The sequence below is a fragment of the Chiloscyllium plagiosum genome, chromosome 27 (assembly GCF_004010195.1).
Source record: "Chiloscyllium plagiosum isolate BGI_BamShark_2017 chromosome 27, ASM401019v2, whole genome shotgun sequence".
NCBI classification, from domain to species: Eukaryota; Metazoa; Chordata; class Chondrichthyes; order Orectolobiformes; family Hemiscylliidae; genus Chiloscyllium; species Chiloscyllium plagiosum.
Window position 1 is genome coordinate 18039754 of NC_057736.1, and position 17333 is coordinate 18057086.

A 17333-nucleotide genomic window follows, 5' to 3' on the forward strand; every position below is an offset into this window, starting at 1 on the left:
TGGGATAAGGTGGGGGAGGAGAAATGAAGAAACTGGTGAAATCCACATTAATCCTGGTTGCAGGGTCCCAATGCAGAATATAAGGTGTTGTTCTCCAGGCATTGGGTGGTAACAGTTTGGACATGGAGGTGGCCCAGGACCTGCATGTCCTTGGCAGAGTGGGAGGAGGAGTTGAAGTGTTCAACCACAGGCGGTGGGGTTGGTTAGTGCGGGTGTCCCAGAGATGTTCTTTGAAACAATCCGCAAGTTGGCATCCTGTCTCCCCGGTGTAGAGGAGACCACATCGGGTGCAACAGATATAGTAGATGACATTGGTGGAGGTATAGGTAAATTTCTATTGGATGTGGAAGGATCCTTTAGTGCCTTGGACAGAGGTGAGGGGGGAAGTGTGAGTACAGGTTTTGCACTTCCTGCGGTGGCAGGGGAAGATGTCAGGAGTGGGGTGTGGGCTGGTGGGGGGTGTGGATGTGACGAGGGAGTCACGGAGGGAGTGGTCTTTACGGAATGCTGATAGGGGAGGGGAGGGGAATATATCCTTGGTGGTGGGGTCCGTTTGGAGGTGGCGGAAATGACGGCGGATGATGCGCTGTACATGGAGATTGGTGGGGTGGTAGGTGAGGACTAGTGGGGTTCTGTCCTGGTGGCGGTTGGTGGGGCGGGGTTCAAGGGCGGAGGTTCGGGAAGTGGAAGAGATGCGGTGGAAGGCATCGTCGACCACGTCGGGGGGGAAATTGCAGTCCTTGAAGAAGGAGGCCATCTGGGTTGTGCGTTTTTGGAACTGGTCCTCCTGGGAGCAGATGCGGCGGAGTCGAAGGAATTGGGAGAATGGGATGGCGTTGGGATGGGATGGGATGGGATGGGATGGCGTCCTATCACCCTCACCTTGACCTCTTTCCACCTATCACATTTCCGACGCCCCTCCCCCAAGTCCCTCCTCCCTACCTTTTATCTTAGCCTGCTGGACAAACTTTCCTCATTCCTGAAGAAGGGCTTATGCCCGAAACGTCGATTCTCCTGTTCCCTGGATGCTGCCTGACCTGCTGCGCTTTTCCAGCAACACATTTTCAGCTCTGATCTCCAGCATCTGCAGACCTCACTTTCTCCTCAAAGATTTCTGGTAAAAGACATACCTGAATAAAGAATTCAACTGAGAAGGCGTTCCTGATAGAAGATCAATGGAGAAGACACAGAACATTCCAGAAGATGTAGCCTTGCTGTAAATTAGAGACACAATTCTATTTTTTTCTTTATTTTGGTTTATGTAGGTGGGATTTGTATTTATTAGAACAGCATACCATTAGAATCTTGTTTTATTCAGAAGTAGTAGTTAGAGGGGAATTGTTCAGTTTGTTAATAGTTCAGTCAGTTTGTTTATTATTAGAGTTAGGTAACTAAATTGTTACTTGTTGATAATAGAGTGAGTGTCAGGGGTTTATTTCATTTGATCACTCCTTTCTAACAGCTTGGGGATGAGAGGCAGCTTATACCATGTTTCACACTTCTTTTAACGGATTATAGATTGAGGCAAGCTTCTCTGGGTGTTTCAGTTTTAATTATCAGTGGAGAGTCAACCTCAGCTTTATAATATAAGGAACCAAAGTGAACAAAAGGAGATGTGATCTTTCCACAGTATGACTAAATCAGGTTGCCAACAAAGTGAAGATGGGAAGTAAAATATAAAACACTTCACATTATTCCCATTTAGATTGTCAGACACTTCGAATATACATTATTTACTTCAAACCCAGGGATTCACAAATTGTCACAAGATATGATCCCTGTCAAGCAGTTGAGAGTTGCCATTGGCTTGTTCCTCCTCCTGGTTTTGATTCAATTACAAGGTAAGACATACAGAAACTAATGGAAGTACTTAATAGTCATTAGAGGGTGAAGGTTTGGTGAAAGCATTGAATCTAGTTCAAGGAAATGGTGATTATGGATTTTATAATCCTCTGTGCTTTCTAATGATTCGTTCTCCAAATGAGGATATTGCGAGTAATAAATCATTTCCCCGTAAATTAGTTGGCCTTCACGTTTAGTGAAGGATTTCTGCGTCTTTCACTCAATCACAATGATTGAATTAAGATACAGATGCAGATTGGGATGTTGTGAACGGCTTGGAGGATAATGATATTCCACCCACTGCCCTTATCCTTCCTGGTGGTAGAAATCATGGATTTTAGAGGTGCTCTTGAACAGGACTTGGAAAATTGCTGCAGTGAATCCTCTAGGACATGTATGGCAGTTATATTGTGCTGGTGATGGAGAAAATTGGTGTTTATGGAAGTGAAAAGGGGTGCTGATTAAATGGGATGCTTTGCTCTGAATGTATTAAGCTCTTTGAGTATGGTCATAACTACACCTATTGAATCAAGACAGGTGGGGTATATTCCAGACATTCCTGGATTTTTCCTTGTTGGTGGTAGAGAGGTATGGGGAGTCACGAGCTAATTTACTCATCATTGAATATCCAACCTCGGCTCCTACACTTCCAGCAGTTCTTTTTTGTGAGAATTGCGCAATTTCCATGTTACAGATTAGTATTTAGATAACAGCTTTTGCAGAAGAAGAACTATCAGGGCATTCGAAGTGAGCAGGAGTAATTGTAAAAGATGGAGGATACAACTAAAGATTATCATCAAATAGGCCAATCTTAAGAATGCTTAAAGACAGGGTGAGTAACTGTGGGTCAGTTCAGGGAGAGAGATGCAGACAGAAAGACCCAGGTGATTGAAAATCCAACAAGACTTGGAAGGTGCCTGGGAAGCTAACAAAATTTTGCAAGATATTATTTTGATATCAGCACAGTAACTTAAAATATCTTTGTCATGTGCTGGTTCTTGACTCACCACCCAAGCTTAAACATAACACATTATGTTTCAGAAATGAATTTTATGAAGTAAACCTTTACAGGCAAAAGAGAAACCTACCCATTCCAAAGGGCAATTGCAAGCTCATAGACCCAGTTGATGATCAAGGAGGTTAGGGCACTGACCAAATAGCTCATCTTGAATGGTGGTGTGCTGTCAGCTCGATGGAATAATTTATTACTTGAAGATAAAGACAGAGATGTTTATGTGGAAGCCAGTGCAGGTGAATAGAGTCATAAAGGTGTATAGCACGGAAACAGACCCAACTCATCCATGCTGACCAGATATCTTAAATTTATCTAGTCCCATTTGCCAGAATTTGGCCCATATCCCTTTAAAACCTTCCTATTCATATAACCATCCAGATCCCTTTTAAATGTTGAATTTGTACCTTCCTCCATCACTTCCACTGGCAGCTCATTTGTATTAAGATAAAACATTTTCCATCCAAAATTTAGTGTTCTCAGTGATGAGTTGGGAAATCCTTAGCTTTGAAGGCTGTCAGTGATGATCAAACTAAATGATGTTGAAAGCGACAGCATGACCTGTTTGCATTAATTGCTTGTCATTTAACGCCGACTGTCGAACAGTTGTATCACACCAATTGTTCAATTTAGTAAAGTTTGTTGTTTAAAGCCACTTGAGCCAAATCACATTGAAATTATTTTTGAAAGAATAACAAATTGTGACAGTAAATATGGAAAGAAACAAACAAAGGGAAAACTGGAGAAACTCAACAGGTCTGGTAGCATCTGTGGAACAGAGTGAATGCTTCAGAGTCCAAAGTGACCCTTCTTCAGAATGTTCTGAAAATGTGTCTCCGTGTTTCTCCATTGTCTGTGTTTGCTTTAGCATCTGCAATGTCTTACTTTTCAAATAAACAATTTGCTTTCACATATATCCACAGGAAGGCAGAAGAAATGTAAAGGAGACGAAAAGCAATGGTGTTTCTTTAGTGACATTGTTAAAAAAAAAAGTGGCTTGTGTTAATTGTCACCAGTTCACACTACAGCTTTGTTGGCCATTATTTTCTGTTCCTATTTCTGATCCTGGATCATAGGATGAGGGAGGGTTAGGCAGACCTGAAACAGGAACAGGAACATTCTGTGGTTCCTACAGATGGAAGCTCATTAAATATATTTAATATTCCCTTTTTTCAAGCAATCAATAAAGATAGAAGCAAATTACTGCAGAGGCTGGAATCTGTACTGAAAACAAAAAATGCTGTAAATCACAGTGGGTCAGGCAGTATCCATGGAGAGAGAGCAAGCTAACGTTTTGAGTCTAGATGACTCTTCATCAGAGCAGACACAATTTCAAAGAGGAGCATGGGAATTATTCTGGAAGTCCTGGTCAATATACATCCCTCAATAATTATTTGGTTATTATCACAATCCTGTTTGTGGAATCCTGTTCTATGCAACTCGATATACTACAATAGCGACTACACTTCTAGTGCTTCAAGGTTTGTGAAACAGTTTGGAATGCCTTAAAAATGTAAAAAAAAAAGTAGAGAAATGTAAATTTTGCATTATTTAATAATGGAAGAGTTGTGAAAACCACAGAGAAGTGAAGGAGAAAGGGAAATTAAGAGGATGAGTCACCTTCCACTCTATATGTTCACCCTGTTCTCAGCATCTGCAAAAGGCATCTGTTTGTTTAACACTTGTTCATTTTTACCTTGATTCACTAATATGTTAACATCTAAATTCTTTGTTTCTTTTCTTTCTCCTTATCTTGCCTTCACTCCTCTTTCAATGACTGTGCTCCCACAACTGTTGTGGGCAAAGTCTTAGAGAGAATTGTAAGGGATAGGATTTATGAACATCTGGATAGGAATAATGTGATCAAGGATAGTCAGCATGGTTTTGTGAAGGGCAGGTCGTGCCTCACAAATCTTATTGAATTCTTTGAGAAGGTGACTAAGGAGGTAGACCAGGGTAAAGCGGTAGATGTGGTGTATATGGATATTAGTAAGGCGTTTGATAAGGTTCCCCTAGTTAGGGAAGGAAATCTGCCATCCTTCCCTAATCTGGCCACATGTGACTTCAGATTCTGAACAATGTGGTTGACACTTAACTGTCGGCCATGCATTTAGAATGGCATAGAAATGCTGGCCAAGGTAGCAATGGCCACATTCCATCAACGAATAAAAAAAGTCTTCTGTGTTGATTCTCCCCTGGATCATGTATTTTTAAAAAAATGCCCCTATAATTGACTTTTAGCAGATATTATCAAAAGCCTGTCCATGCATACTTTAAATAAAAGACTTCTTGACTTGTCCCACAGCAAGACTGAGGGAGGAAAATTATCACCACATGTGTAACATCAGGTTAGTGGGGAACAAAGCAAAGAAAGGACCCTTTATTGATATGTGTTGGTCATCACATTTCCTTTACACACAACTACTCACAAATGTTTGAAGGGCTCTTGTGGTGCAGGTATAGTGCCATGTGCTCCAAAGGCATATAATAACATCTCTGAACATATCGATTAAACAATAAATCAAGTAGGGGTTTAGATAGGGTTGACCATGAGAACCTTTTTCCACGTATGGAGTCAGCTATTACGAGGGGGCATAGCTTTAAATTAAGGGGTGGTAGGTATAGGACAGATGTTAGGGGTAAATTCTTTACTCAGCGAGTTGTGAGTTCATGGAATGCCCTGCCAGTAGCAGTGGTGGACTCTCCCTCTTTATGGGCATTTAAACGGGCATTGGATAGGCATATGGAGGATAGTGGGCTAGTGTAGGTTAGTGTGGGCTTGGATCGGCGCAACATCGAGGGCCAAAGGGCTTGTACTGCGCTGTATTTTTCTATGTTCTATGTTCTAACAGTCTTAACAATTCAATCATATTCTCTTTATAGCTCATTACTGCCATTGTGGAAAAAGACACTTTACTCAAAAGAGGCTTGGCACTTGCTTATTCCTGAGTAATTAAACAGTGCTGCTCTCTGTTCTCCCTCAATCTTCACTATTCAAGTAGGTTTCCATATCAAAGTTCCATCATTGCCTCAGAAGTATTATAAGCAGTGGAGTAACAGGCCATTCACCCCCAACTACCAAATTCTTTTTTCTTTATTCATTCACCGATGAGGGTATCATTGGCGAGGCAGCATTTATTGCCCATCCCTAATTGCCGAGAGGGCAGTTAAGAGTCAATCACATTTCTATGGGTCTGGAGTCACGTAGGCCAGACCAGGTGAGGATGGCCAATTTCCTTCCCTAAAAGACAATAGTGAACTAGATGGGTTTTTCCGATAATCAACAATGGATTCATGGTCACCATTATATTTTTAAAAATTGAATTCAAAATTGAATCCAGATCTCCAGAACATTATCTGGGTGCCTGGGCTAACAGATCCTTGCCTCTCCCCCTAATTATACTGAAGTACTTATCTCCATCAGCTGTCCTCAGTCTTCTTTCTCCAAGATGTGGAGGTGCCGGTGTTGGACTGGAGTGGACAAGGTCAGAAGTCAGGCAACTCCAGGTTGTGGCCTAACAGGTTTATTTGAAATCACAAGTTTTTGGAGCGCCGTTCCTTCATCAGGGAACATGAGGTTGTGATTCCAAATAAATCTGTTGGACTGTACCTGGTGTCATCTGACTTCTGACCTTCTTTCTCCAAGGCACAGCCAGCCTGCCACTATTAAAGTCACTCCATCTGTTAGTTGCAGAGTAGCAGCAGCATTCTCACATAATAATCTCTCTCCCTGCACTTTCAGATTTAGTTGGTCTTCTCCAGTTCCTGGTCTATATGCTGGCCCTCAGCAACATTATTTGTAAGCCAAGGTTCAGTTTTCACACATAGTTCATAACTTCACTCAACGTAAGAACTGGTTGCGTGCTTGTGCAACATCACATCCTGAATGAACCATAACAACTTACTATCGAAAGGTCAATTCTATATTTTCGAACTTCAGGATTTCCACAGTAGTCATCAATTCCATCTTATGATCAGGTAGAATCCAATGGTGTATAACCTTGATTTGACTTTCAGCCAAGCTTCAAACCACTTTAATTATCTCCCCATCATCTCCCTTTGCCCTTCTAATTTCTATATGTTTGTCACCTCCACACCTGAATTTTTCAAACTCTTCTCATTTGCCTTTGAAGGTTCCAATTCAGGCCACACCTCCATCTTATCCCATACTAAGTCCTGCTCTCCCAGTGTCTTCATCAATATCTATTGTCAGTTCTTTCTCCAAAGTGTATTGACTGCAAAATTCTCCTTCTCAATCATATTTCCCTTCAGGGTAATGCTCTAACTTATCACTGAAACCTCCTGCGACAGTAGGCACCAACTCACACCTTGTACTGTTTGCACCCCTCATTTATCGTGTGTTAACAATCCACGGTAAAACCATCAGAATGGAGGTTACCTCTGTGGCTATGTCCTCGTGATGGTCAGTCTTGATGATCTTCTCAACTTACAGCAATGCTCCTCCAATTTTCACTAAAGAAGTGCATCAGTGCAACAAGTTTAGATCTTTCAGGAAGAATCTCTTCTCTCATATATTCCTTCTCATTCCACTCAACGGTCCCCGTACTTGGAAACAACCACAATAACAACAGCTTGTATTCATGTGGAGCCTTTAGCGTGGCAAGCCATTCTATTGTAGTTCACAGGAATGTTATCAAAGAAAATTTGACACAGAGTCATGGAAGGAAATAATGGTTAGGTTGGAGACGGACATAAGGCTTTAAGGAGTGTCTAAGTGGAGGAAAGAGAGCTTAAAAAAAGAACCAAAAGCTTCAGTGAGGGAGGGGATTGAGGCCTGGACAGTTAAAAGGGATGGTCACCAATGCATGATTACGAACAGGATTTTCAGATGCAGACTATATATATAGTATATGAATAAATATATATATAGTGTATGAATGAATATATATATATATATACATATTATATATAAGTATTTAGAATATATATAAAATATGTATATTTATATTTGTTACCTGTCAGCAGCTATTCTCTCTTTATCCCATGGTAACAGCCTTTGACTATAAGGATTTCAATTATCTTGGCCAATTTTGAGTGGCTAATATTTTATGTTGATTGTGAGTCACATCTAAATTTTAATACAGAGACAAAAGTCCATAATCATAGAGTGATGGATTCATACAGTACAGAAACAGACCCTTTGGTCAAACCAGTCCATGCCGAACAAAATCCCAAACTAAGCTAGTCCCACCTGCCTGCTCCTGGCCCATATTCCTCCAAACCTTTCCTATGCACATATCTATCCAAATGTCTTTTAAATATTGTAATTGTTAGCATCTGCTACTTCCTCAGGAAGTTCATTTCACACATGAATCACTGTCTGTGTAAAATATTTGCCTTATGTCTTTTTAAAATCTCTCTCCTCTCAGCTTTAAAATGGATTAACAATAACAGAACTGTGTTTTATTAAGAAAAGATTGTTTGTGCCTTTCGCTTGATTACAATTTTGAAATTATACAAATATATGATCTTGTTTGTTCTCTCTTTCAGAAAACACTACATCCACCTGTTCAGTGAGAGTAGGATACCCCAGAGCTAAGTTAAACTGTAGTGTTGGAGACAGTCTAACACTGAATTGTACAGTTCTGTTCTGCCCTCAAGATCTTCTTGTGACTTACTGGTGTAAGATACTTATGAACACCTGTCAGCGACTGAATAGTTCAAAGAATCAGCAGCTCAATTCACATTCTTCTGAAAACACTGAAAGAATGTTACTAGTGGTTTTCACAGTCCCTTCTGTTACCTTGGCCGACAGTGGCAGATATTCCTGTCATGCTCAACAAAATGGTGTGGAATCACAGGGACACTCGATTATTGTGAACGTATTTGGTAAGGATTGCTTTCTGTATAGACATACCCGTTTAGTTCTGTGAACATTGTGTTGATCAAGGTATGGCAGTTAGCACAGTAATCTCATTTCAGGAAACTAGTACCAGCATAAAATGTTTTCAGGTCAGGTACAAAATAAAGCTCCTTTACATACCCCAGTTAAGCACTCTGACACCACATAGTGGTAATTCATTCATGATGTACATGTAAGCAACAGGTCAATGCAAGACTATTAGATCAGGGCGAAACCAAAGGATATTACAAGACCAATGGGTCACTCACATCACACAAATGAAATATTTAAATTTAGTTTGATCAGATTTTAAGTAAAACGTTGCATAATTTCTAACATGTTTATTTCATTATGGGATGTAGATGTTGCTGTCAAGACTGGAATTAATTGTCCATTCCAAGTGATCCAGATGCAACTTCAGAGGGCAGTGAAAAATCCACACATTCTGCTAAGGGTAGAATTTCTCGTTGGGATTAAATGGAGTCATAGAGTCATACAGATGTACAGATGAAACAGACCCTTCAGTCCAATTCGTCCATGCTGACCAGATATCCCAACCCAATCTAGTCCCATCTGTCAGCACCCAGCCCATATCCCTCCACACCCTTCCAATTCATATAACCATCCAGATGCCTTTTAAATATTGCAATTGTACCAGCCTCCACCACTTCCTCTGGCAGCTCATTCCACATACACACCACCATGAAAAAGTTGCCCCTTAGGTTCCTTTTATATCTTTCCCATCTCACCCTAAACCTATGAACTCTAGTTCTGGAATTTGCCCACCCCAGGGAAAAGATTTGGCTATTTACCCTATCCATGCCCCTCATTATTTTATAAACCTCTATAAGGTCACTCCTCAACCTCTGACACTATAGGGAAAACAGTCCCAACCTCTCCCTGTAGCTCAAATCCTCCAGCCCTGGCAACATCCTTGTAAATCTTTTCTGGACATTTTATCACAAGAACAACCCCTGCCCAACAGGTCCATTCTTGTACCTTTCTGCTCCACATGGTAGGTAAAAGACTTACTATCCAATTGAATGATGCTTGGTCATCAGCCAAATAACCTTTTCCCCCTGATTTTGGATATTTTTATATCAAATATTTAAAGAGGATTCTAAAAAAAAATGATCCTTTTGAATATCTCTATGATTTTCTCCAGGTTTCCACATAGCAGTATCATGGAAACTTATCAGTTCCTGCAGACTCCAGGCCAATTTTGGAGCCTGAACTATGGGACTTGGAGACATATTTAAGCCAGATCAGATAAGGAGGTGATTTTTCCTGTCCTCAAGGATTTCACTAAAGCCGTTAAGTTTTTATGATCAATATTAATTTGTGTCTTTTACAGTTGTTTTACTTACAGTTGGATTCTTTTTAAAACCAGAATATAAATTCTCAAAAATCCAAAGAACTGTAGATGCTGGAAATCAGAAACTGCTGGAGAATTTCAGTAATATCTATGGAGAGAAAGTAAATTTAATGTTTTGGGTCTGGTGACCATTCTTTAGATTCTCCACAGATGCTACCCAGGCCGGCTGAGGTTTTCCAGCATTTTCTAATATTTGTATAATTTCTCAAACTGCCATTGTGGGATTTGAACTTGATTTTCCAGAACTGGCTTTATAGATTATGAGTCTATAATGTAATATTACAACTAAGGCAAGTAATGAAATTATAGAAATATATATATAACAGAATGTCCTGATTGTTCTCTCTTTCAGAAAATACAAAAACTGCCTGCTCTCTCTCGATACTGCACCAGAGGGCAGTTTTTAATTACAGTGTTGGAGATAGTCTAACCTTGAATTGTACAGTTCAGTTCTGTGTTAATGAAGTACAACTGCCTGAGGCTCACTGGTGTAAGATGTATGGAAATCTTTGTCAGCCAGTGACTGGAAGGACTCATTATCCAAACATAAGCTATTCTCTTCAGGACAGGGAAATGAAGATGTCAGTGATACACACTGTTACTCATGTTGAGCTGAGTACAAGCGGCTTTTACCAGTGTCAAGCAACACAAGGAGCTGTAACCACAGTGGGCCAGCTTGTTCGTGTAAATGTGACAGGTAAACATAGATTTTCTTTGTTTCACTTTATTGAGGTTACTTACATCATGATAGCATGGTCAAGCAGCCAACCGTTCCTCAAGTGACGTGCTGCTGCTAACCTTGACTTGCACAATGGGTTGACTTGCTATCTACAGCAGTTAGGGCCATTATCTGCCTCATTGCAAAGAGGGCCGAAGAATCCTCAATCATCCAACCATAGAATATATTGGAAAATCTTGGAGAAATGACTGAGATAATCAGAGAATGCCTTTTTATAATTTGTTGTTGCGTTCAACCTAATCTAGTCTACAATTTGATTTCTTTGAGTACGTTCAAATTGCGAAGGAGTTAGATTAAGTAGACATAGAATTATGCACAGAATTTTCCATTGTAGAGGACATAATTTAAAGGGACACGAGGGCAACTTTTTTACATTCAGGGTCATTTATATATGGAATGAATTCCCAGAAGAAGTGGTTGATGCAAGTACAGTTACAACATTTAAAAGATATTTGGGCAGGTAAATGATTAGGAAAGGTTTAGAAGGATATGGATCAAATGCAGCAAATGGGACTAGTTTTGTTTGGGAAATCTGGTCAGCATTGGTCAAGATGGAGTGAAGGGTCTGTTTCCCTGTTGTACGACTCTATGACTAATCACGAGAAATGTGACAAAACATGAAAGAATAAAAATGATCAGATATTTTAGAAAAACTCATAAATTTTCCCTTTAAGCCTTGAGTGGTGACTTCAGAATCACGCCTTTGAGTCGGAACTACCTTATTTCCATGGATTTGAGTTTCATTAAAAACCCGACTCACTCAATTTACATTGCAGATAAAACAAAACTGGGCAGCACGGTGGCAGCTGGGCAACACAGTGGCACAGTGGTTAGCACTGCTGCCTCACAGCGCCAGAGACCCGGGTTCAATTCCCGCCTCAGGCAACTGTCTGTATGGAGTTTGCACATTCTCCCCCTGTCTGTGTGGGTTTCCTCCGGGTGCTCCGGTTTCCTCCCACAATCCAAAAATGTGCAGGTTAGTGTTAGGTGTAGGGGAATGGGTCTGGGTGGGTTGCTCTTTGGAGGATCGGTGTGGACTTGTTGGGCCGAAGGGCCTGTTTCCACACTGTAAGTAATCTAATCTAATCAAAACTGCAACGCACTAACCGTTTGACCTGGCCATCAGGCAACTGCTTCCTCGGCAGAGTGTCCTTGCAGAGTGTTCTTCCACCTCCATTCCTTCAATCTCACCACAGCACATTGGCGAACAACAGTCCTCACTTGAACATCAACCCTGGTCTTGGACTAACTAAATATCACCTCAGGCTTTCAACTACTTTAGACCAGATGGACACCCATCAACTGCATGCTTCTGCTTAGTCACTTTATGCACAGAGGCAGCCTCAGATCTTATGCATCAACACAGGATGCTTTAGTTCTAACGTGGATCTTATCACTCTTAACTTGTTTTCATCATGCTCATTTACTTTAGCATTTACCTGGAGCCCATCAGTCTCTGGTTGGATAACATCGCTTGCTTAACACACAGGTTCTTGTGTGTTCAGCTACACGCTGTCACTCTCTGCTACTTCACTCTGAATTTATCACAGTGGGAGCACTGAACAGTCAGTCAGACAATGGGCAGACATGGCACGGGATGGCACCAGGCTTCATCAACACCAGAGCTGCCACACGCACCAGAAGCTTACACTGCAAAGCCACTGCATGTTCTTCAAGTAAATACGAACGTGTGAAAGAAATACAGTGCTCGAGACGTCGCGGTTATGAGATTAGAAGTGAAAAATGGAAGATTGCATGACCAAATACATCCTGGGCACTGTTCTTTTCTTTTGGAGGACTGTGCACAGTTGCAACTTCCAGGACTGAAGGTTAATGCTGCGAATTATATTGGCATGCCACTTGCTATGCAGGGACCCTTGGAGTGTGTGCACGGCAGAGAGAACCCTAATCCTGGGACATGACAGACTGGGCACCACATTTTAACTGCACATGCGAAAATTCAGTCCATTGTTTCAAGCTGTTGGTGCAGTCAAACATAAGACAGTCACTAAGAACTTATGTGTAATTTCTTTACCCATAATGTTTAAAACATAGGAACAGCTCCCAAAAAGACAAGTTGAGATGAGTAGCATAGACACAGTTAGGGGAAAACTACATAAGCATACAGGATAGGAAGAGTAGAAGTGTACAATGGTACAGTCAGATGAAATTGAGCCAAGGACACCCAAGTAGTTCACAAATGCCAGAATAGGTCAGTTTGCTTGATCAGCCTGGTTCTGTGGTGTAGACCTGATATTCCAGAAACATTGTCAGATTTATCCCTGATGCCATGTGATGGCAGTGGACTTCTGCAAACTGCAAAAGACCTGTGATGATGACAGATCAACAATAGCAATAGAGATCCATTAACAATGAAAAAGCAGTGTTTTATGGCATTATATCATTTGGAAGTCCAATAATGTTTGAATGCTGGTTAAACACTATGAGATTGGCTCAGTTGATAAAATTCTTGACTCCGAGGAACAGGTGATGGTCCAAGCCAAACTAAAGCACTTTTAATTCATGCACAGGATGTAATATAGCTTTGTTGGAGGCACAGATGAAATATTAAACTGACAGTTATAATTCCAATTGATGTTATTACTGTTCAGCTCAAATCTCAGAATGAAACCTGGCTTGTTAGACCCTAACTTTATTTTGTTTCAAACTATGGAGGTTAGGTACAGAACACATTTACAAGAGGCTGTCAGTGTGCTTTTAACACAGGAATAAAATTATTCTTAAACAAGAAATAATAAAATTATCCATGTTACACTAGAGAGAATGAAAGTCTAGAAAGATTTAATTATAGACATCAGAAAAAAGTTGATCTTCACACTACTTTTATCTCAACAATATGCTTTATTATGATCGATTGTCCCCAGCTCAGGTTAATAAGAAGTAAGTCCGATCCTGACAGGAATCTGGTTGGATAGATCATAACTTCTTTTTATTTTTGTGGCTGAAATGATCTTTTACTAAACATAAGCACTCAATGTTGCAGTTTTTAGTTTAACAATAAAAATGTTTATTAACAACAGAACTGAAGATAAACAAAAAAAAAACCCTGTTCCTGTATTACACAGATTGAAAGGATTTTAAACAGATGATAAAAGTCGAGCACTGTTTATAGATTGAACAGAAACTTGGCTTTGTATCAGAATCAATGCATCCTGTATAGCTTCCAAACATTGTTACAACTCTAAGAACATCTAACGCTGTACTTCTCGCAAGACCCAGTCCAGCTCATTCCCCACAGAGGGAGTGACTTTTTCTTTTTAATACTTTGATGGGCTTAAAATATTTAAAATTTCTACTCATCTGCTGGAACTCCAGATAACTTTTCTTAATTATTAATATTATGCTCCTGACTTAACTTCTATTGCTATACTATTCCTGAAACAGCTTCAATTCTTTTGCTAGTTTGTTTTTAAAATCTTTAAAAAACTGACTGCATTCCAACATCTCAATCTGGGATCAATCATAACTTCTCAATCTATGATAATCTCATTATGTTAAACTTCCTTTCTTAGGAATACTGCTGGCATCTTACTTCACTAAAAGACTTCTGAACACCTGATGTGTATCTCTCCCTAGGAACTCTAGGTAACTTCCTCTCTCTTGGAATCATGGGTATTGTAGTTTCAGATACTAATTATTGATTCCAAATAAAAACTAAAAGAACTGCAGAAGCTGTAAATCAGAAATAAAAACAGAAATTGTTGGAACAGCTCAGCAGGCCTGGTAGCATCTGTAGGAAGAAATCAGAGTTAATAGTTCAGGTCCAGTTCTGAAGAAGACTCACTGGATCCGAAACTATAACTCCGATTTCTCTGCACAGATGCTGCCAAACCTGCTGTTCTTTTCCAACAATTTTTTATAAAATTCTAAATACCCAGACAAACCTATATGCTTAACTTAAAATTCCAAGTAGCCAAACTTGCAGTAATTGTTATTAGGATATGTATATACATAAATGTCACAGTTTCATCACACCTTACAATACTTCAGTGAGAACTATCTTCACACTAAAGCTCCCTGCTCACACTCCAATTGGGACAGTTGCAACCAATTTTCTCATGATGATTTTCTATGTAGTAGATGCTTTAGATGCCTTTTGCTTTTATCGGATGTCTCCCCGAGACACCTGAAACAACCGCAAACTAAACTTGGTATTACTTTAAACTTTAGAACAAATACCAAGTTCCTAGATTCAGCGATCCAGCTGACCTGCCTCAAACCTCTGGCACTCTCACACAAACTAACTCATCTTGGATTGTTTCATTTCTATGCATGTCGAGACTCCAGCCACTCGGTGAAAGTAGGGTTTTATTTGATCTCAAATACACTGAATTATTTACTCCAATAGTTTAAAACCTCAGTGAAATGCATGTAAAGAGAATAAATCTCCAGATTCTCTGTTATCATTCATAGTGCAAAGATAAAGTGAATCTAAACCATGTCACCCTGACTTAATGAATAAAATATAAACTGTAAATTCAACTTAAAGTTACACATTAGCTCTTAACACAACACTCCAATTTGTCTGTTGTGAATGTAACAGCCCTTGGGTTAGCATTTGACGAAAAATGCGTATGTTGCCTAGTATTCTAGCCCCCTCCTCCTCCTTATGTCACCACCAAAAAACTAAAAGAATTTAGCATTGATGGTATATTGCTGTGTACGTACTGATGATTGTGGTTGCCTGTACAAGGACAATGACTGGTCTTCATTGTGTTAAAAATTTAATATTTTCTACAATTTAATTTGTTTTTGTGTATCTTCCAGAAGGTTCACCAACACATTCTGTGTGGAGGTGGTACAACATCGGCAGATGGGTCGCATTTGGTTTGATGGCCATGATGCCTATATCATTGTGTATCCTGGGGTGTGGCTAAGGTAGCGACCAAGACAAGATTTTAACACTTCCATTAGTTAATAAAGATATTAATTTGTAACAGGATTCTGGGGCCCTCAGAACTGCACATGTACAAAGCCAGAAGCCTGATGGTCACAAGGTGTTGGTCCTTGGGTCTCACCTACCTATTTGAGGTTTGCTGTAGGCAACGCCTGTGCCTCTAGAAACAGAACACACTAAAAGAAAAAAAACAATTTGGCCCCTTCTCAACTCTCCTCATTAGCAGTAGCTATTCTGAAGAAGGGTCACTAAACTGGAAACATTGATTCTGTTTTCTCTCCACAGATGCTGCCAGCACTATTGAGTTTCTCCAGCAATTTCTGTTCTTGTTTCGATATTAGATAAACTAGAGAAGCTGGGATTGTTCTTATAGCAGAGAACACTACGAGGAGTCTTTTTTATCCTTTGTGGGACATAGGCATCACTGGCTGGCTAGCATTTATTGCCCATCCCTATTTGCCCTTGAGAAGGTGAGGGTGAGTTGCCTTCTTGAACCGCTGCAGTCCACCTGCTGTGGATTGACCCACAATGCCCTGAGGGAAGGAATTCCAGGACTTTGACCCATTAACAGTGAAGGAATGGCAATATATTTCCAAGTCAGGATGGTGAGTGGCTCGGAGGGGAACATGCCAGAGCTGGTGTTCCCATGTATCTGCTACTGTTGTCCTTCTGGATGAAGATGGTTATGGGTTTGGAAGGTACAGTCTGAGGACCTTTGGCAAATTTCTGCAGTGCATCGTAGATAGTACTACAGAGCTCTGGTGGTGGAGGGAGTAGATGCTTGTGGATATAGTGCCAATCAAGTAGGCTGCTTTGTCCTGGATTGTATCAGGTTTCTTGAGTGTTGCTGGAGCTGTATCCATCCAGGCAAGTGTGGAGTATTCCATCACACTCCTGAGTTGTGCCTTGTAGAAGGGATCACAGCACCAGGGACCCAGGCTTGTTTCTGCCCTCATTCTCCCTGTAATGCATGGGTTTACTCCAGGTGCTCTGGTTTCCTCCCACAATCCATAGATGTGCAGGGTACACGGATTAGCCAGGCTAAATTGTTTATAATATTCAGGGATGTGCAGGCTAGACGGATTAGCCATGGAAAATGTGGGTTACAGGGACAGGACGGGGGTGTGGGTCTGAGTGGGATGCTCTTCAGATGGTCAGCATGGACTCAATGGGCTGAATTGTCTGCTTCCGTGCTGTAGCGATTCGATGATGGACAAGCTTTGGGGAGTCAGGAGGTGAGCTACTCACTGCAGTATTTCTAGCCTCTGACCTGCTCTTGTAGCCACTGTAATGAGCTGAAAATGTGTTGCTGGAAAAGCGCAGCAGGTCAGGCAGCATCCAAGGAACAGGAGAATCGACGTTTCGGGCACGAGCCCTTCTTCAGGAATGAGGAAAGTGTGTCCAGCAGGCTAAGATAAAAGCTGGGAGGAAGGACTCGGGGGAGGGGCGTTGGAAATGCGATAGGTGGAAGGAGGTCAAGGTGAGGGTGATAGGCCGGAGTGGGGGTGGGGGCGGAGAGGTCAGGAAGAAGATTGCAGGTTCGGAAGGCAGTGCTGAGTTCGAGGGATTTGACTGAGACAAGGT

The 17333-nt window shown here is 40.8% G+C and overlaps 1 protein-coding gene across 4 annotated transcripts in view; it reads left to right on the plus strand.

The window, feature by feature from the left end:
* Positions 1-17333, plus strand: part of LOC122563611 — a 37750-nt gene that overhangs the window by 16037 nt on the left and 4380 nt on the right. For 3 of the 4 annotated variants that reach the window (XM_043717564.1, XM_043717565.1, XM_043717566.1), the window contains 3 exons: positions 8366-8704; positions 10445-10789; positions 15620-15730. In XM_043717564.1, coding sequence (XP_043573499.1) covers positions 8366-8704; positions 10445-10789; positions 15620-15729 — 794 coding nt within the window. In that variant the 3' untranslated portion in view covers position 15730. Of the gene's footprint in view, positions 1-1654; positions 1842-8365; positions 8705-10444; positions 10790-15619; positions 15731-17333 lie in introns of those variants that run through there. The other variant, XM_043717563.1, reaches the window with a different exon arrangement.